Consider the following 21,681-nt stretch of genomic DNA (forward strand, 5'->3'; position numbering starts at 1 on the left):
CACGTCTGAACCTTTGAATTTTGGAAGTGAAACACCAAACGATGGCATTTTCATTGACGGCAATTTGAACCTCCCACCATCGCCTTTCACCTTCAGATCTGGTGCTGCAACATCTACATCTACAGTTGGTGGATGAATGTCAGTTGTTGGGGCTTTGATGTCCACTGACAGCCCAGGAGCTGACATGTCAAGGTCAGGTTTAGACATGGATGCATCAACATCAGACACTCCTTTCACTGTTGGAAAACCAATATCAATTGTTGGCTTTTTCACCTCAGGCATTTTCAGACTGACATCAGCTCCTTCGAGTTCAATGCCTCCAACACTGAGATCACCTTCCATCTTGCCCGGTTTTACATCTACACCTGGCATTTTCACATCCACATCTGATTTAGGTAGTGAGATGTCAACCGTGGGGATGATGACATCAATTTTGGGCCCTTTGATTTCAGGTGTAGTAAATCCAAACTTTGGTCCTTTAAATTTGGGCAATTTTATTTTCCCTCCTTGTCCTTCAACTTCTACATTTGGTGCCTGTCCATCAATTTCATATTCTGGAGCTCCTATTTCAATTTTCGGCCCTTGAATATGTACCTCAGGTTTTTCTAGTGAAATATCGACTTCTGACTTCTTCACATTCACATCCACTTCTGGACCTTTTAATTTTGGAATTGAAACACCAAATGATGGCATTTTCATGGATGGCATTTTGAACCTCCCACCATCACCTTTCACCTTCAGATCTGGTGCTGCAACATCTGCATCTACTCTTGGCACATGGGTATCAGTTGTTTGAGCTTTAATGTCCACTGACAGTCCAGGCTTTGAAAAGTCAAGTTCCGGCTTAGACATGGATGTATCTTCATCAAACTTCCCTTTTGCTTTTGGAACATTAATTGATGGCTTTTTCATCTCAGGCATTTTCAGACTGACATCTGGTCCTTTGAGTTCAATGTCTCCAACACTGAGATCACCTTCTATCTTGCCTGGTTTTACATCTACACCTGGCACTGTCACTTCCACATCCATTTTTGGGAGTGAGATATCATCTTTGGGGAGTTTGACATCAATGTTGGGCCCTTTGATGTCAGCTGCTAAAAGCCCAAATTTCGGTCCTTTTAATTTGAACTTTTTCATGTTTCCTCCTTCTGTAACATGCATGCTCGGAATCTTCTCAGCTGCCTCAGCTTCCACTGCAAATATCTCCCAGTTTCTGTCCCTCATATCAGTTTGATGTTTGTTGTCCAAAATGTTACTGTGTGGCTCCTTCATGCTGACATCTATACTTGAATCATGGTCTTCTAGCTCAGTAATCCCAGATATAATATCACCCTTCAAATTGCCTGGAATCATTTTTACTGCTGGTTCTTTCACATCTGTGTCAGTGTTTGAAACTGTGGTGTGAACTTTCTTTAAGCTGACATCAATTGCAAGTGTTGAAGGCTTTGGCTGTGTTCCAGTCATTTTATCTTTGGCTTCTTTCTTTTTGGGCTTTTTTGTTTTTTCCTGCTTATCAGTCTTGGATTTCTTAGTTCGCATTTCAGATTTTGGAAGCTGAATCTCAGCAACTTGCTTGCTGATACTTGCTTCTTGCTTCTCATGTAACGGCAATGAAGCATCAGATTTTATATCTGTGGCACCAAGTTCTTTTTGTGAGGTATACTGTTGTGTTGGCTGGCCAGTTGTTTCCCCCTGTTTCCCACCCATTTGTGACTTAACTTTTGACATTCCACTATCCGTTTTTAATTCAATTTCTGAAGCTGCAATCGGAATAGCTGATATGGCATCACTGTCTCTTTTTGAATACTCAATTTCAATTTTTTGTTGCTCCATATTTGCATCCGATGTTTGCAAACATGTACTTGCCTCTGGCAATTTTGTCTCAATATCAATTGTGGGCAGAATTGGTTCTGAAAGCACAAATTTTGCTATTTTGAGTTTTGGCATTTTGAGTTTGGATTCAGTATTAATATTATTCAAATCCATTTCATGGCTTTGGTTCTCCAGCTTTGGATCAGATTGTTTTGTAGTTGTTATTGTGGTCTTATTTGAGCTTTGTGGTGTACTTTCTGCATTTGGTTGGAGTGTGTCATATTTCAAAGTAGATGATTCATTAGTACCTGTAGAAGGTGTTTCTTTTTCCTCCTCAGAGGCTTCTGTCTTCCCCATTTTTATTCCTCTTGCACCAATATGTGGAAGTTTTATTTTTCTTCTCCGTTTTTTCACTTTTTGGGGCATTTCTGCTGTTTTCAAATGGGATTCTATATCTGTGCTTGTTGCAGTTATGTCATGTTGATCACGTTCTTCTGTTTCTGATAAGCTGTGAGATCTGCCCAGGCTGTATGACTTTGTTTTTTTGAAAGCTGGAAACTTGGGGCGGGAAAAAGTTACATCAGGTACTTCAGCCACCTTTGTTTTCCCCTTCTGAGTAGTTTCTTGCATTTGTGTTTCTGTTTTTGTGCGCATTTCTTCAGAAGCATCTCTGGCTACTTTTGTTTTCTTTCCATAAAGTTTTGTAAACAAATCTTCTTCTGTTCCCTAAGAGAAAGTATGTACCGTTATTTCATCAGCTTTTATATGAAAGAAATCCATAAGATTGATAGACTAAGGATGGGCAAGTAGGGATCGGCAATAAATGCTGGTCCAGCCAGCAAAGCCCACATCCCATGAATGGATTTTAAAAAATGATTGATAGAAAGAGAGACAAGCTTACAAAATTACCCACAATGTTTTTGTTGAATGTAGTGCTTAGCTCACTTGTAAGGCTGACCTCTATAACAGATTTTTATCTTTGGCACTTCTAATACTTAATCTGCTTTGCAAATGTGCTAGATTTTGTACTCAATGTTTTCTCATGCTGATGTGGGTCTAGAAATACCCATGTGAGCTATTTGTAATAACCGTATTTACACTGTTACAATTCAGATATATTCTAATACCCTTTTCTTGTACTTATTCCAAAAGTCACCTTCCCATAAACCACAATTTTATCTTATGTGTAAAATACCTGCTATAATTTCGGTACTAGATGAAAACAGAAATCTTCTGCAAGTGGGCTTTAGACCAGAAATAATATACCTACATAATGTGGAAAAAAACTATCCCTCAAGTCACTTACACTTGTAAATTCCCGACTGCCCAGCCTTTGGGCCTTCACTCATCATGACATTTGAGCAGCTGCCACTCTGTTCAATAACACCCTCACAGTTAATGTACTTTAATGCCCTTGGTCCCATTAAAACCACCACTCTCTTGCAATCTGGTTGCGCCCTCTGGTATGGCCCTCACTTTCACTCCCCTAAGTAAAAGAGATGGACACTTGAATGATTATTGCGGATGACTGGCTTAACCATTCATTGTCAGATTTGATTGGATCGCATAAAGCCTGATCAGGTTCTGGCTATGCCTTCCAAAAATGCCCACTCTTCTAGGGTTATCCTGGAATGCAAAAATACCCCCTGACATTTCCTCTTTGCTACAAAGCACCCACCTTCTCCATCCTCAATTCCTACAGGTGCAAGGAACTCATGGACTTCTTTGTCACAAAGTTCATCTACCTTTACCACTTCCCTCCCATCCCTCAAGTCCATCAGTCCAAACTTTCCCTAGGTTGGCCTCTGCCATAGTCTTGACCTTGCATTTTTCTCCAGATTTTCTCCGATCTCCTATTGTACCCTCTCCAAGTTTGCCTTGTCCATGAGAGCCACCTCCTTCTCCATTGACCTTATCCTCAATAAACAGCTGACCACCCAACTTCCCCTCCTGGCCCCAGTGTTAGGTTGTTCACAGTTTTCGCTCCTCAGCTTCAGTCCTTCTCCCTCTCAAATCTGCCATCATTACCCGCTCCTCAAAAAACTTACCCTTGACCTCACTGTGTTTGTGAACTTCCACCCTATCTCCAACTTCCCTTTCCTCTCCAAAGTCCGTAAACATACCACAATTTCATGTTTGGCTCCCTCCAATCAGTTTTCTGCAGCCACCTCAGAAATGAAATGACCCTTCAAATTCACAAATGACATCCTGTGTGACTGGGACAAAGGTCTCTCCTCATACTTCTTGCAGAAAATGCCACATCAAAAGATCATGGCCATGTCTTTGGGCTCCGCAGTGGCACTGCAATTGCTGCTATGGAAGCTCCAAAGCACTAAAATTTTGTTGGTCGCGCAGCTGACCACTTCCAACATGTCCTACATGGCACCCCATGCTGGGCAGCATATTAGCATGGGCAACGTCAGCAACGCGAGGAGATGCCTGATTTGGTACACGTTTCACAAATTTGGTCTCTGCATGCGCACCAAATGCTGAACATGTGTTCAGCAGCACGAGGAAACCCTCACTAGTGCTATTTAAAGGTCCAGGCATCCTACTTGCAGGCAAGGTGCTTTTAACTTACTTCTGCTCTGGCAACATCATGGACGCACTGAGGCTTGTTTTTGGAGGCTTTGTGGTGAATTCTTACATACATTCAGGCAGGCCAGAGGATCTGGTGGCCCAACCCTATACGAGGAATGGAGGCAATAGCTGCAGTATCCAACATGATCAGCATGGATCAGAGGTTGCTGAGAGGGGACGCTCTGTGAAGAGGAAGGAGGAGGTGAGCTCTTCACAGAAGGCTGTGCCCACCATGGGTTTCTCAAGAGCACTTCCCTTACCTTCATCTAACCTGGGAACAATGCTTGAGATGGTTCTGATTCAACAAGAAGGTGGTCATAGAACTTATGCCACCTCTTTCAACACAACCTGGAACCTCACACCAGGCCAAGGGTAGCCCTGCCAGGAACTGTAAAGGTTACAGTGGCATTGAACTTTTATGCATCTGGATCTTTCCATTTGGGAGTGGATGACGTAACCAACAACTCTCAGTATGCCATCCATTATCCAGGATGTGATGGAGGCCATCTATACCAGGAGAGGTGAATACATCGGAGAAGCAGGATCAGAGGATTCCTGATTTTTTCAGTTCAGCCTACGTGCATGGGGCTACCTTCATTCTACAGCAGTCTGCTGTAGTGGCAATCTTTGCAATTCCACAGAGAACCATAGGGTTGGTGCTCAAAGATAAAAACTACCTCCTGTACACAGGGCTGAAGAACATCTTCATCTTCCAACTACACACAGGAAAAGCATAGATCGCAAGAACCATGGAACCACTAGCATCATCATGGAGCAGACCATTGACGTGCTGAGGAAACACCTCTAACGCCTAACTCACTTAGGGAGAACCCTCCAGAACACACTGGAGTGTATCTCCAAGTTTGTGGCGATCTTCTGTGTCCTCCATAACATCATGAGTGCACAGTATTTGCCACCAGGTATCTGGACACCAGCGCGGGAGGAGGAGGCATGGCTTGGCATTGTTAAACTTGTCATTTTACCACTAGTTTTAAAGTCCACAAAGGTATTGAATTTCTCCCATAGATTCCCAATAGCAAATGGAAAAAGACAATGTGGTTAGACAAAAAAGGGAAAAAGCTACCAGAAAGTGTGCAAAGGAAATACTTTAGGCATTCAAACTAAATTTGCTTCAACAAAAATGAACGCAATGGTGCTTTTTGGAGATGAGACCAGGTTAACGGGGATTAGGTGCCATAAATAAGTTTGACATGCTTAACAACACATTCCACATGCAATAATTCTCTGCTCCCCTGGAGCTGTTCTATCATATTAGAGCATAACATGCTCTCCAGGTAATTAATAGGTCTAATCACATGTGCTATCTTTGTTCATTCAGTAACTTGTCTTTGCAGTCTCCCCATTCTAGAATATGGAGAATGGATGTGAGACTGGGATTGAAAAGATATAGCTGCCATTACTAAAATAAATAATGGCAAAGCAGGTTGAATAGACCAAATGGCCTATCACTGTTCCTATATTCCTAAACCAGTACATGGTGATAAATGTCAGGTTCTGTCTGAAAACAGTAACCCGTGGAATATTACAGAGATTTGTTCTTCTGAAGAGGTTTCATCAATTGTCATCTTCTGGAAGCTAACCATAAAAATTCCACCCATACTCTAATCAATTACATTCTGGATAAATAATGAACCATGTTTTAAGAGTAAGAGTGGAAAGTAAATGGTAATCTTTCTGTCATTGTGAATGTGCTACCTTTCCTGTTCTCTCAGTGTTGAATCTGCCTAGTAGTACTCCTATTAAAGTGCCCCTCCAAGTCTAACAGCACTGTGGGTGCACCTACACCACCACATGGGCTGCAGTGGTTCAAGAAGACAGCTCGCCACCACCTTCTCAAGGGCAATTAGGGATGGGCAATAAGTGCTGGTATAGCCACATCCCTGGAATTAATAATAAAAAGACAAAAGATTATACTTAACTATATTGTTTGAAGTAAGTTCCTAAGAAAATAACATTAGCAGTACAGGTAGTGAACATTTATTTCTTACAGAAAATAGACCCACCGCAATAGGTTTGCTTCCTTTTACTTCAACTGCCTCAGATCCTATTGCGTTAGATATTGTTCGTTTCAGGCAATATTTCACTTTGTATGGTTCTGAGTACTGCAAAATCTTGAGTGCGTCTTCATACTTGACATTATCAAAATAAATTGTAGCACTGATAAGTTGATCACCTGATAGAAAACAAAATCGTACATTGGGTTTTAAAGAGATCGGACCCTGAAATGAATCTAAAGCTTTCAGTATCTTTGGCAAAGCTCCTTAATTAAAACACTATCTGGTACAGTGGAGGACATCACAGCGGGCCTCCGAAAGTCATTCCAGGGATGGGTCATTGAACTCTTTTTGGCTTTCGGGGCCATGTCTTCACTGGAGCAGCACTGGGCTGCAAGCATTGAGAACTGTGCACAGCTGCAGTTTAGATCTGGCACCCAGAGTGAAGAAACTGTGAGGTAATGGTGTGATGAACGATTCAGGGGTCAGCTACCGGTGATACGGCGTGTTTCTGTGCCTGCATAATTAATGAGGCGGGAAGCAGACTTTCCCGTGCAAAAATCTGCCCTTGTGGCCAGTAGGAAAGATGACTTTTTTCACGTCCTCCACCGCACTTAGTGTAATTCAGAGAAAATTCCACTTTATGGCTCAGATGTAATCTGCAACAAAGCAATGGCGCTAGTTGTTGACCTCGAAGAAAGCTGCACTTTGTATCTAGCGATCTTAATAATGTGGATTTCCCTTTTCCCATTAGTTTTAATCTGGCACCAGGTTAAGGGGGTCTCCAGGCATCCAGTATCAATGATGTAATCGAGCAGGACAAGCAGCCAATCACATTGAAGAATTCTCATAGACAGCACATTAGAAGTTGAAATAGCATAAACATTTTAAAAATTATAATTTAAAAAATTGAATTTTTTTTCAGGAAGGAAAATATTTATGTTAGGCAAATATAAAATTAGTTTTCTAGGACACAAGAGGTTCTTCAGCAGCAGTTACAACATAGTAGCCCATTAGAAAAAAAAATTACAACTTTTTGATAAAGTGTAATTTCTGGGGGAGATTTTAACTGTGATATTACAGCATAATAGGAAAAGTTCTGATCAGTTCAGTGATTTGTAGTTGATTACAGTATGGGGGCACTGCAACAGCACACCTTCTGGGGGAGTGTAGAATCCATGAAAGCAGTTTCTGGATTGCCACACTTCACTGTGCATGTATGGACTTCAGAAACTGTTGTCAGTTTCAGAGAAGTAACGATGGCAAATGCTGACACTTTCACCATTGTTACCACCACAAGATCCGGCCCTCAATCCTCTTTTCTATAATATTAGCGTTAGCATATTATTTCTCTGTAATTTAGCAGCTATGAATTGTATGTGCATACAAATTAATACTAAGGGAACTATTAGCATTGTGAATTTTAGCAATTGCTTCTCTTCCAATGTTCCATCAGCTCCTCCTGTAAACAGACTTTGGTGTCCTGAAATGCACAAGTAAACCCTTTTTCTATATTATGGCCATGTAGAGCTGCATCTGGAGGGGTAAGAATTATCCCACTTACAGTAATCTATTCATTTGATTTAACATAGACACCTAGAATGCTTTCAGATTCTCTTTAAAACAATAGATATTACCATGCAAGTCAGAGTTTTACAGACTAAAGTGACACATAATTTTAGTATTTTATGAAGCTGTAATAAGCAAAATATATTTGTACATTTTACAAATAATTTTAATTTTTATGTCATCCATAGACTATTTAGGAAATTTGGACTTAACACAATCTTCTGTTTTTTTACAGCAGGATACTAACAGATTCTGTATCAACCCTTAAGGTATTCACATTAAATTCTTTCTTTGCGGTTTAGCAGAGACATTAATCTGTTTAAAACAAAATAGCAAAGAAATGTAGATGAACGAGTTAAATGTTCATGTTATTATTCCATGACATCAGCCTGGAAGCGACTGCTGATTATATTAGCAGATGGACAATGGGTTTGCGTGATATTCTTTTGTTTGTTATTTCCTTACACATGTTAACCTATGCATGAACTGAGGAATGTCATTTGGATGCATTAAGCACTTATCTGTTAATATATCTAGGCTAATGATTCTACAGCGATTCCATGTGATAACAGCGTACAAATATTCAGTATCTTTTTCCCTATTTCCTTCTCCTCTCCTATAGACGATTGCCACAAATGTTCTTAGTGGTTCTGTGGTTTGGTTGCCTTAACCTCAGTGGAAGATTGGTGGAAGGCCCATTTACACGTGTATCAAGGGAATCATCTAATCCTCTGTGGACCTGGAGGACATTCCCAGCATTTGCCCTGGTTCTTAAGGTCCCTGCTGGCCTCCATTGTGTTTGCAGTGCAACTCAAAATATTCAAACATCAGCATGTAGCTGGATTCTGTCACCACCTGCGCTTGCCAGTAGAGTTCACAAGGTCATGAAAAGCAGGAGGATTACTGGTTGATTTCACTCCTGCCCAGCCCAGAGAAGCTGAGGTCAATTTTTACTGCTCCAGCACAGCTCCAGCTTAAAACCGTTAAACCTTTTAAACCTTAAAACCTTTGAAACCTTTGTGCAGTATTCAGTGAATATCCAGGTCAGTTTTTCATTTTTTACCTTCTCTCATGCTTAGACGTTTTGCAGCAGGAGACTCCTTCAGAACATGTTTGATAAATATGCCCTCCTTTTCTCCACTCTTAACACTGAAACCAGTTGCACCTACTTCAGCCTCTGTGTTCACAAGCACTTCTACAACATCCTTTTCCTTTTCTTCCTGAAAAAAATACATGAAGAAAAAGCAAACCCCTGTAAATAGTGCAGCAGGTAGTTATCATTTTTTTGTCCTATTAGTCTCCAAATTATGCAAAAGTTTAAGAAATATAGACAGCAAAAAAAAATTGAACTTACCAATTTGTGACTCATTTTTGCAGATAATTGTTTCTTTGACAAAATTTCTAAATCTTTTTTGTGGTCTGTGATGTCGCCAAACGCCTCATGTGGTATCTCCTCCAGCACCTGCAGGCAAAAATGCAGTAATCGGTTGAAATGAGAGAGAATTTTCAAGGATTTTATCATGGAACTTAATAGAACTTGCATTGAAGTAAATCTATGTTAAACAATCCCATAGATGGAAGAACAAATCTTCTTTGAGGATCTTTAGGAGGCAGCATAATTGAAGTTTCATCTTCATTGTAGGCACAAATGGAGCAAATGGCAGCTTCATTGGATTCTGCAGCAGGAAGTTCAAGGACCACTGGTTCAGCATTTCCACTGGGAGAAGCACACACTTCACCCAAAGGAAGAGCAACATTTCAAGGGGTCCTAAATACAGTATAGGATCCTGATTTGTAAATTGTGAGTGGGCTCCTTCCTTCTTTCAGATGGGAGCACTGCTTGTCTGTTTCCTGGCCTATTTTAAACAGGCAAACATCAGTGGGAATGGGGCACCATCATCTTCAACCCACTACCTCCCAAATCCCCTTTGAAAACAGGAACTAAACAGACCCCCGTGGTTTTCTGGGATTTTGCCCAGTGTATTGCAGATTCAATCCCATAAATTTCTGTGAAAAGATATAAATTGATGGACTTTACCTGTACACTCAGTATTTGATGTCACCATTTTTTGAAAAAATGCAGGATACATAGAATGATGGTAGAAAAGGTATACCAGGGAGCAAGAAGGTACCTGCTATTTGGAGTGCGAGAGACAAAGCTATTATGGTGTCTGTACTTTGGCAGCATATATGAGGGAATGGGATGCTGGGGTTTGGCAGGGGATAGTCCTGCCGTTTAGCAGCACTAATGTAATTCTGAATTTTGACAGCAGTTCAGTGCAAGGCCTTAGAGATTAGCAACACCGAGCACAGAGTCCTACAATGTAGGGCTAATGCAGAGGGCCCTGGGGTTTGGAAACTCTGCAGAAAGGAATTTTGGTGTTTGGCCGACTGGAGGTTGGAATGTAGAACTGTTCATGGGTCTGGAATTATGGGGCTGGATCCTGCACTCAGCTAGCCCCAGCTGAAGGGTTCCAGGGAATGGCAGGATTGTGGGGTTGCAGTACCAGTGTCTGTTAGTATTGCGAGGGCTTCTGAATCTGATATTACTGCACAACATACAGGGAATAGTAAACATTGGGCAGTGTGGTTCTAGAGTTTGGAAATACTGCAAATGTATAGAATCATAGACTGATTACATACAGAAGGAGACCATTTGGCCCATCATGCCCATGCCCGCTCTCTGCAACAGCTGTTCACCTCATCCCACTCCCTACTACATTCCCTGTAGCCATGCAAAGCTTTTTTCTTCAGGTGTTTATCCAATTCCCATTTGAAAGCTCTGGCTGCATCTGACTCCAATACACTCTTAGATCGTGCATTGCAATTCCTAACCACATGCTGCATAAAACAGTTTTTCCTCGTGTGATCCTAGGTTTGACAGCAGTGGGAAAAGATTCCAGTATCTGGCAGCTGAAGGGGAACCTAGTGGAGGATCTGATTTCAGTTACACACCCGCCCTCAATCTATCCACTGTGGTGGATTGCGAGCTGCAAGAGGAGTTGATGGATTGTTGAGACTGTCAAAATGGCCTTGAGGTGGAATAGATTTTGGAGTAGGGAATTGAAAATAATAGAGGCTATCAACATTCATGCTGCCTCCCACCCTGCCCTCCCGCAACCTCAGCCTTCCTCCAGTCAATCCACTGCCCTCCCTCTTTTTCACCTCCATCTTGACAGTTGGAGATTCCAAAATCATCATTACTTTCAGGCAGAGCCATAAAGCTTTTGTTTCTTAAAGCAGACATTGTATTTTCAGACTTTCAATATTAAAATTGAAATTGCACCATTCTAAATTTCCTTTAATATTTAACTATAGACCTCTGTTAAGAAATGTTGGCCCAGGTTTTGCAGTCAACAGTGAATGAAATTTGCTCGTTATTTATTATACACACACTTTCCCACAATCTTTCTGTGGGCTTTTACACTGGAATTTGCAGTTATTAGAGGGCCAAAACAACACAGCGCTCTTTACAGGGAATCTGGACTTGTATGAACAGGGCAAGCATTGGCGTGTCTGATTAACCTATCAAATTAAAAATTGTTACTTGGTAGTATAGAACTTGGGTAGCGCTGAAAAGAGAGATGTGCTGTTGAAGCTTTTCATTTTGTACTAGTCAGGTTAGCCCTGAAGAGGCAAAAGCTTTGACATCATGTCTCTCTTTTCAGCAGTTCACAATTTAAAAATTCCTACTGAGCCACATCTAAATCACGAAGTGTGAGTTAGAATATTTAATTCAATAAAAATGACGTACAAAAAGCAAAATGGAGTGAAGGAAAAGTGGGATTCAGAGAAAGAAAGGGGTAAAATAGGCAAAAAGATAAAGTTAATAAAATAAAATTTTTAAATCTCCAAGAATGATTAAATTCTGAAGGAATGTGAATTCCACACTTACAAATGTAAATGTTTGGTGTCAGAGTGGTAATATCACTGTCAAAGATTCACTCATACTTGAATGGGCAAGTGTTATCCTTTTCTGGTGGGTATCTAGTCGGGAAGTACCACAACTTTAAGCCTTCCCATGTGCTTCAATTCTGGGAGAGATATCAGTGTAGTGCAGCTACTGGAGGAGCAGGGCAACTTGGATAGCAACTTTCTGATTTCCACATTTAACTGCTCATGTGCAGTCACTGGAAGATTCTGGCTGGTGTCCTATTTAATAATGGTGAGTGTTGATAGCCTCACTGTGAGTTCTACCACAAAATCCAGGCTGATACATTTTAGCACACACTCTACATGTGCCCCAGAAAGGGATAAAATGAATGCCTTTATTTTATTTGCTCATGGGATTTGGGCATCACTGATAATGCCAGCATTTATTGCCTATCCCCAATTTCTCTTAAAAAGATGTTGGTGAGCTGTTATGTGGTGTAGGTGTTCCAGTTGGGTAGGGGATTCCAGCATATTAACCCAGCAATAAGGAAGTAACCGCAATGTATTTCCAAGTCAGGATGGTGTGTGGCTTGGAAGAAAATTTGCAAGTGGTGTTGTTCCCATGCGCCTGTTGCCCTTGTCCTTCTGGGCAATAGAAGTCGCAGGTTTGAGAAGCGCTGTCGAAGAAGCCTTGGTGAGTTGCTGAAGTTCATCTTGTAGATGGTACACACTGCTGCCACTGTGTGCTCAATGTGGAGTAAGTGAAGGTTTATGCTAATGGACCAAGTGCTGATCTAATGGTTTAAGTACATGTTAAAGTGGGGCGAGCATATTTAAAACAATTCGTTTCCAAATCTTTTTGCTATTCAATCCTGAAAACCTTTTTAAAGCCATGTTCACTATGGATAATTTTGAAACCTAATTTTTATTTATTGCAAATGTTGCAACTACTAAACTACAAAAGGGAATTTATATGAAGGTGTTTTTTTTCCCAAAAATAGTTTTCAAACAGAGCAGAAATTATGATGGTGTTTAAGCCAAATAATTAATGATCACAGGCATATTACAGAATGTAGATCTGGAAATTCAGTATATTTGCATCAGTGTGTTTATGCATTGATGAATGTTTATTACTATTTCATAATTAAAATAATTTGTTACTTTTATGAAAATGCCTTTGGATATTAACTCCCAATCTTTTGGGAATAGGCAGTGTGGTTGTTAATTGAACTTATTTGTTTCCTGTAGCCACTCCAATCATCCTGCCATGAATAATGCTTTTGTTAGAAGAACTTGCATTTATTTAGAACCTTTTCACATCCTGTGAACATCTGTAAGCGCTTTACAACCAATGGGTTACTTTTGAAGTGCAATCATTGTCTTGACATTAGGCAATTTGCAGCAGGTTCACACAAGCAACAAATGAATGAATGGCCATACATTTTGTTTTCATTGCATTGGTTGGGAGAGAAAGGTTGGCCAGGGCACCAAGAGATCTCCCTGATCTTGCATACCCATCTGAGTAGGAAAACAGGTTTTGAAAAGTATCTAATAATGCAGGACATCCTGGGCACTGCAGCAAAGTGTCACAGTAGATTATATACTCCAATCTGCCACAGAATCGGCAACTGTCTGAGTCACAATCACGAGTTCTGCCAACTGGTACTTGTGTCAGTGCTTGAGTGTCAATCACAACAATAAAATTCCTTTTCCTAGGTTTTGCATTTTCTTGCATCTCTGCTTACCTTCTTGGACAAAAAGACAAAAGAAAAGACAAACATGCAGCAACACAAAGCTGGGTGTGACCTAGTACAGGAGGTGAGGCTATTAGGTGTGACAACCCTGCAGCATTTTCCCACATTTAGCAAAGGTTACTTGACATATAGTTATTTATAGTAACATAAATACAACAGTTGGTTGCAGCTTTTACATTTTAATTTTACAGCTTAAAAAGCAAATCTCCTCCGGCTGATACTAAATGATACTGGGCTGACCGTGATTATACTGTGAAAAGTCAAGAGGAGGCAGGGTTTTTTAATTTTTTGGTGGATGAAGCCACTTGAATTACGATGTGACCAACAGCATTTATTTTTGGAGGAAGAAGGAAAAGTTGTGATTTAGGAAATGCTTTACTTGAACGAATGTACCGGAAGCTGAATTGAAATTCTTCATAATTTTTGTGATTGGCAGCAAAGGCATAGAGAGGAACAAATGAAACATATGTTTGCTATGTAGTAGAAATTGTCAGATGCTCATCTGGAGGACAGCCATTAGAGAGTGCACACAGGACAATCAAGATGATAGCAAACTCAGATCTAAATTGGAAGAAGCTTTTTTTTAATAAGATTCAATCTGTTTTAATATGTTTTAATCTGTCTCCTTTAATTCAAGGTAAGATGGAATAGTTTGGAGAGGGGGTGTGACCTCATACTAAATCTACCCAGAGACAAAACTATGTGACCTGCTTGTTATGGAGACAGAAACTCAAACCAAAACTTATTGAAAGTAAGGTACAAATTTTAACACGGGGTCACAAAGGAGGACGCATCTGGTCCTGCTGTGTAGAGACTCACAAACTCTCAGAGACAGTCAGGCAGAGAGATTTGAGGAAGAAGACCAAGAACAGGTGCCAAACACAAGCACAAAAATACGTGGAAAAACTCAGCAGGTCTGACAGCATCTGCGGAGAGGCATACAGTTAACGTTTCAAGTATGGCAATCAGAAGAAAAGGACTGTTAGTGAGGATGATACCCTGTTTGAAGAAAGGAGGCCTGTGGAGAGTAAGAAGACCGAGGAGTCACCAGAAGGTGACTTCTTACTGGAAGTCCATTTGATTATGTTCAGAAGATTGAGTGAAGGTACTTTCTTTTAATAGGACACTGTAATATTTACTCTAGTTGGGGGTTAAAGCTGAGAGGAGCTTGGGACTTTATACACAATACTACATTCCTGAGGAGAGTGAAATGTAATGTGTAAAGTGGTGTGGTGTTTTTGGTTGTGTTAAGAATTTACTAGGGAGTATCTTTCCTGTAGTTTAGTGTATTGAATGTCTACAAAGTAATGTTTAGTGATTGTTGATTTCAGCTTATTTGTTACAGTATAAGTCTTAGAATACGAAATCCTTTTGTGTGATTATTTGTGTTGGTCACTGGAAATCCATAACTCTTTTTAAAAGTTAATGGTCTCCACGGGGTAACAAGCTGAACTTTGAACTGACCTAATAGAGGTTTTTAAAATTATGAAGAGTATTGATAAAGTTCACTAGATCAATTGTTCACACTGACAAGTAGTTCAAAAACTAGCAGGCAGAATATCTAAATAAGGAAATTAGGAAACGAAATACAGCAATAACTATTCTACACTGAGGATAATAGAGATATGGGGCAAAAAAGATACCAGGAGATAAATAAATTTATTAGATAAATAAATTTATTGTATAAATAAATTCAAACTTGATTCCAATGAAAAAGAGGATGAAAGGATATAGTAATCAGGCAGAAAGCTGCCTTAAGATCACAAATCAGTTGAGATCAGACAATAAAAGGAACAAGCTTGTTAAGACAAATGGTTCTTCTCTATTCTCAAAATTTGCTAAGTTGCTACTGTTGATCTCAATTGGCCCTTATTCTAGAAGGATTTTTAATCACACGGAAAATATGGCTTTGTTCTGGCCTTCTTCACTGATAGACAAGATAGACAACTGATTGACAGGTTTTTTTGGATAAATAAACATAATTGCATTATATGACCCCTACAACCCCAATACAACCTCTGCAATACTTGATAATGAAAAAAAGAACTTAGCTTATTGAGGTACAGAGATTCAGAGTTCCCAACACATTTGGTCACCATCCCTAAATACACTGGGCAGAATTTTACATTCGGCGTGCGGGTGAGCGCCCGACATGCCAGAACGTAAAATGACGCGCGATATTTCATTCGGTGGGCGCCATTGGAGTTGGCTGCGTGCCCGCCGATAATTGCTAGGCCTATTAAGGCCATTAACCAGGTAATAAACCTGAATTTTACAGTACCTGTCCACCTTACGGTTGGTGGGCAGGCGAAAAGGCCAAGCGGCCTTTACGTTTTTTAGGAAACCTCATCCACAAGTGGGATGAGGTTTCCTGAAGCTATTACAAATTAAATAAAAAGTTTCATCTGAACTTAAAACATGTCCCATCTCATGTGACACATGAGGGGACATGTTTCATTGAATTTTTGAGCTCTTTATTAATTTTTTCATAAAGCATTTCAATCTCCCTGAGGCAGCTCCATGCCTCAGGGAGATTGAAGCACTCTTTCGTTCTTGAATTAGAATGCACAGCCTGGGTGATGAAAGCAGTTTCAATAATAGCATTCAAAAGTGAGCTGGATAAATACTTGATAGGGAGAAATTTGCATGGTTATGGGGAAAGAGCAGGAGAGTGGGACTAATTGGTTAGCTCTTCCAAAGAGCTGGCATAAGCACAATGGGCAGAATGGCCTCCTTCTGTTCTGTATAATTCTAAATTTCTATAGAAGAGACAAAATCTGAAACATAGTCATATCAGCCTTCATTCTAATTGAGCTTTGGACCAAGAGTGCAATCAAAGTAACTCATAAAAATGTAGTGCTGGGTTTTAAAAACGTAGGAGTCAGAAAGACCCTGACTCCCAGAGTGAAAATTGGGTCTAATAGGGCCCTTTAAACCGAGGTGAATCTGCTCAGTCTGGGAATTTCCCAACGTACCACTAACCACTTACAACGTACCACATTGGTAGCAAAAATCCAGTCTGTAATTTCTGATTTTGGAGTGAAAATCCCATGCATCAAAAAATGTAACTTCCTTCAACACTATTAGAGCCATGACTTCTCCTGCTATTGCCTAAACTTATTAGTCTAGGATTTACATACACATGTCTCTCTGAATAAGAGCAGGTGGTCAAATTTACTGGAATTGTAGTATGAAGAAGAATGACAGGGTAAGCTTTATTTCCAAACAGGCAAATACAACTGTGCAAAATAATTTCAGGATTCACCTTGATGGTGGGAGTGGGGGTTGCGGGGGTAGGGGGGGAGATGGGGGGGCAGTTGAGTGGATTCCACAATCCGCCAGTCCCAGGGGGAGTGGCATTCACAGAAAACAAACCTCAGGAAATGATGGTCAGACAACCTATGATGTTTCATCCAATGCCAAATTGCAGATGACTCCCAGATTTTAGCAGTTTTGTCATTGCTGTTTCAACCTCATATCTGTTTACATACCTCTTTGCCTTTGTATCCCTCTATTAATGAATAATCATATACTGGTGAAGACCCTTGAGGCCTTGGTCTAACAGTTTCTACAAATTCTGTTGGCAGCTCACACACCTGTGAGAGAATGAATTACAAGTGAAATCAATACTTTGAAATGAAATATTAACTTAGCCTCAAAAAAAACCATCAAAAGCAGCTTATATTTTATAATGGAACAGCAACAATTGATACAATCATTAACATTACACTGCCTGCATCTGTATTTTTAAGTTTACTGGCTATCTCAACACTTTGTATTAAGATCTAGGCATTTTTGGGAAAATGTTAAACACTTAACAAACTAAAGGTTGAAACTAACACAACAGAGCAAATGTGTAAATCTATATTGTTTCAATGAATGCAATACAATCAAATTAGAAAGGTTTCTTTAATTTTTGGTTTTAAATTTTAAAATAAAATTCCACAATAATGCATTTAATAAATCCTAAGTTTTATTTTTAAAACTACTTTAAAGATCCAATATACTACACTGAGATCCAGTAAAAGCAACATATTTGACCCAAAGTGCATTAAAAATTTATTACTTACAGAATCACGCTCCCCAAGGTCTGCCTCAGCCTCTTTTAAACACTGGACCGAACCTACAACGGCATTAAAATAAATAGTATTTAATATTTGTATAACATAGAGCAAACACCACACAAAGACATCAGAGTTTTGGTTACATAGGTTCTGATGTTCCATGCAAGCTGTTAATTATGTCCTGTTCTAATATGGTCACTGATTCGTAGACAATAAATCTACCAGGCAAGAATAAGTTATATCATATTTAGAACAATGAGGTACAATCTGTTCATACCATCAAACAGTAAAACATCTCCCAAAGTGTATGATTGCTGGAGTTATTTCTGATTGTTACAATGGTAGCTATTTTCCAATCTCAGAACAAAACGCTTAACTTAAGGGTAACCTTAAAATAACACATACATGCATTATCTGTGAATAAGAGTTACATTTTTCTCTGAGGTAAAGATGTACCTCGTTTTAACAGTATAATCAGTTTGTTTTGGCACAACGACCTACAGTAACATGGGGCTGAATTTTTTTGCCTGTCGGGCGAGCGGGCTCGACCCAATCTCCGGCGGGCGGGGAGCCGGTCCCCGCCGGAGAAGTGGGCCCCACCGCCATTTTACATGGGGGGGGGGCCAATTAAGGCCCGCCCAGCGTGACATCCGCTGGGAAACGCTATGCGCTTCCTGTGCGGGCAGGGGGAGGATTCCCCAAATACGAGAGTGCGCTCTTTCGTGCATGCGCGCAAAAGAGCGCACATCTCCCTGAGGCTAAGTGCTGCCTCAGGGAGATCGCTGAAAGGTTTTCAAACTTTAAAAATCGAAAAATAAAAAAATCATTAACATGTCCCTCTCATGTGACAATGTCACACGAGATGGGACATGTTAATAAATTGCACAAAAACTTTAATAAACTTTTTAAAAACTGACATGAAACCTCATCCTGCTGGTGGATGAGGTTTCATGTTTTTTCAGAAGCCCGCCGGGGGCTCCTGGCCTGCCCACCAACCTTAAGGTTGGACGAGCAGGTCCTTTAATTGTTTTAATTATCCTGTCAATGGCCTCAATTGGCCATTGACAGGTCGGCGGGTGGACAGCTGATCGCGCTGTGTCCCCTCCTTCCTGAAGATTTAAATGGGGCGGGATGACGTCGGGGGTTCCGCCCGACGTCATCCCGTGTCATTTTCGCATCGGCGAGTGGGCCCCGCCCCCTTCTCGCCGACAGAAAAATTCAGCCCATGAGATGAATCTTATTCAGTGTGATTTAGGATTGTGTAAACTAAAGGGCTTTTCAAAGCACATACCATGCAAAAGTGTAATAGATATCAACAAAGCATGATTTTTGTTATTATGTCTTTGTAAGTGAGCCAATTGCCTCTATTAAAGCACCCATCAAAATAAATTTTATTGTGAAGTTCGTAAAAGTTGATTTACTATTGTATGTTTCTAAGTAGCTTTTAACTTTTCAAATTGGCTATATTTTATAACCTGTGAGAATGCTTCTTTTAGCAAACACATTTCACCCTAGCTACTTTACAATAACCTTTCAAAAACACCTACACTTTGAACTGTAACAGACTGTATTCTAAAACTGTGAGAAAAAGGGGTATACGTTATAGACTAAGATAAAAGCAAAATACTGCGGATGCTGGAAATCTGAAACTAAAAAAATAGCTGGAAAAACTCAGCAGATCTGACAGCATCTGTGGAGAGGAAGACAGAGTTAACGTTTCGAGTCCATATACATTATACTCTGATTGACAGAGTGCTCAAAACTTGCCGAGCATATGGAATTGAGGTTTGGTCATGAAATTTGGTAGGGCTTCAGACCAAATCCCTTGGGTGCATACCACCAACCACTCACCCAATGAAATTGGGCTCATGAAAATCTACTCTGTTGTGTTTTCACCATCTGTCAGTTTCAAATTGAATTGTAAGTGTGGTACTTTTGTCTGGTCTTTAAGAGGCAAATAATGGGCCATTAGTAGGACCAAGAATTGGAAGTTTGCAGACCAGGTAATTGTGGGGATCCAGGATATCAATGTTGTTCAGCGCATAGGAAAAAAGGAAGAACTTGCACTTCTATAGTATCTTTCATGATTTGTGGATATCACAAAGCACTTTACAGCCAATTTGAAATGTAGTCACTGTAATAGTGTAGAAAAAATGACGGTACCATAAAGTCCCACAAATAGCAATGAGGTAGTGATCTGATATCCTGTTTTAGTGATGATGGTTGAGAAATAAATATTGGTCAGGACACCAGGAAAAACACTCTTACTATTCTACAAGTCGAGCTGGGATCTCTTATGCTCACCTGAAAGGTAAAATGGGGCTTCAGTTTAACCTCTTACCCAAAGGGCGACACCTCTAACAGTGCAGTACTCAGTACTGCACTATACTGACAAAACCTTGGGTAATGTGTCAACTAGAATAATGTGTCCAGTTTTGGCTGGTAGATGATATAGAGGCCCTGGAAAAAGTTCAAAGGAAGGCATTAAATTGATAACTAGCTGAAAGGCCCTTAGTTACTATGAATGGCTTGGAAAGCTGGATCATTTACCAGTACCAAAATTTTCCAGCCCCTCCCGCTGGTGGGATCTTCCAGTGCCGCCAAAGTGAATGGACTTTTGAATGGCTCATTGCATCCATCGCACTGGGACCAGAAAATCCCAGCCATAGACTTTAGAAGGTTTTGAGTGAGGTGTTTAAAACAATGAAGGGATTAAAATGTCCATATGGATAGACTATTTGAGTTAGATAATTTAGAGAGAACTAGGGACATGCATACAGATTATGTAAGCATAGAACTTGATTGGATATCAGGAGTTTTGGTCTGAGTTGTTGGCTTGTACAATCAGTACTAATTCACTCAGGCTTTCTGTAAAGTGTTGGGTGAGTTTTTAGCTGTGGCTATCATAGCATACAAGGGGTAGGTGGGATACTGGATGATATGTCTTCCACTCTCTGTAGTCTCCTGGATTAAGATCCTCCAAGATCCTCCAAATCTGGTGGCAAGAAAGGCAGTCCAACAGCAGCGTCCTCTCCCAAGTCAACTTGCCCGGCACCGAGGTGCTTATCACTCAAAACCAGCTCCGCTGGGTGGGACATGTTGTTTGTATGTCTGACACCAGATTGCTGAAGCAACTACTCTACTCGTTCGTGGCAGGAGGCTTCCAGGAGGAAAACATAACCTCAGGGATATCCTCAAAGCATACCTGAAGAGATCAAACGTACCTGCTGACTCATGGTGGACCCTGGCTTGTGACCGACCAAAATGGAGAAGGCTCATTTGGGAAGGCACCGAATACATTGAGAAACTTTGTTGGGAATATGCAGAAGCAAAGTTGAGGCATTGGAGGGAGAGCACAAACTGTAAACAACTCCTCTACCCAACCCTTCAAGCACCACCTGCCCTGTAAGTGGCAGAGTCTGCAGATCGCGTGTTGAATTTATCAACCATCTCAAAACCCATTGAACTGGAGTGGAAGCAAGTCATCCTCAATCCTACAGGACTGCCTAAGAGGAAAAAGAAGAAGAGCAATCTCCTGGGGCTTATTTTCACCACCTTCGGGGTCTGAGGAATTTTTCATATATTTCCTCTTCGAATTAGCCTAGGGCTCCATATCTCCCGGGTGATTACATGACTGCCTGTGGGTTGGAGACATTGGGGATCATTATGCTAAGGTGCTTTATGAGGTATGGGCAGACTTGATGGGCCAGTGGTGTTTCTGTCCATCATTTTTGTAAGTTTGTATAATTGCATGATTGGTCTTGGTTTGACAAGAATTCTCTTTTCCGCCAGTCAACTTTAAATCCTTCACCACTAATTCCAAAAACAGCTCATAAATGCATAACCTATAGATCCCACCATTAACTCCAAACGAATGTTTCTTAGACTACAGCCCTAGCAACCCCAAACCATCTGCTCAGAAACATCAATGAACACAAATAACATTGAATCTTTCCACCATGCTTTCCACCTCATGCTGGGGTGGGATAGAGCCAGGCCAGTTGACTTCAGAAG

At 40.5% G+C, this 21,681-nt stretch overlaps 1 protein-coding gene across 1 annotated transcript in view; it reads right to left on the reverse strand.

Annotated features, from left to right (window-relative positions):
- The window catches only part of LOC144693109 (uncharacterized), a 94,213-nt gene that overhangs the window by 24,215 nt on the left and 48,317 nt on the right, over nt 1–21,681 (reverse strand). The window contains exons 2-7 of the mRNA XM_078562524.1: nt 17,674–17,726; nt 17,095–17,199; nt 9,331–9,438; nt 9,040–9,196; nt 6,417–6,586; nt 12–2,538 (exon numbers count right to left, since the gene is read on the reverse strand). Coding sequence (XP_078418650.1) covers nt 12–2,538; nt 6,417–6,586; nt 9,040–9,196; nt 9,331–9,345 — 2,869 coding nt within the window. The 5' untranslated portion in view covers nt 9,346–9,438; nt 17,095–17,199; nt 17,674–17,726. The remainder of the gene's footprint in view (nt 1–11; nt 2,539–6,416; nt 6,587–9,039; nt 9,197–9,330; nt 9,439–17,094; nt 17,200–17,673; nt 17,727–21,681) is intronic.

Source organism: Cetorhinus maximus, chromosome 18 (assembly GCF_964194155.1).
Source record: "Cetorhinus maximus chromosome 18, sCetMax3.hap1.1, whole genome shotgun sequence".
Taxonomy (NCBI): Eukaryota; Metazoa; Chordata; class Chondrichthyes; order Lamniformes; family Cetorhinidae; genus Cetorhinus; species Cetorhinus maximus.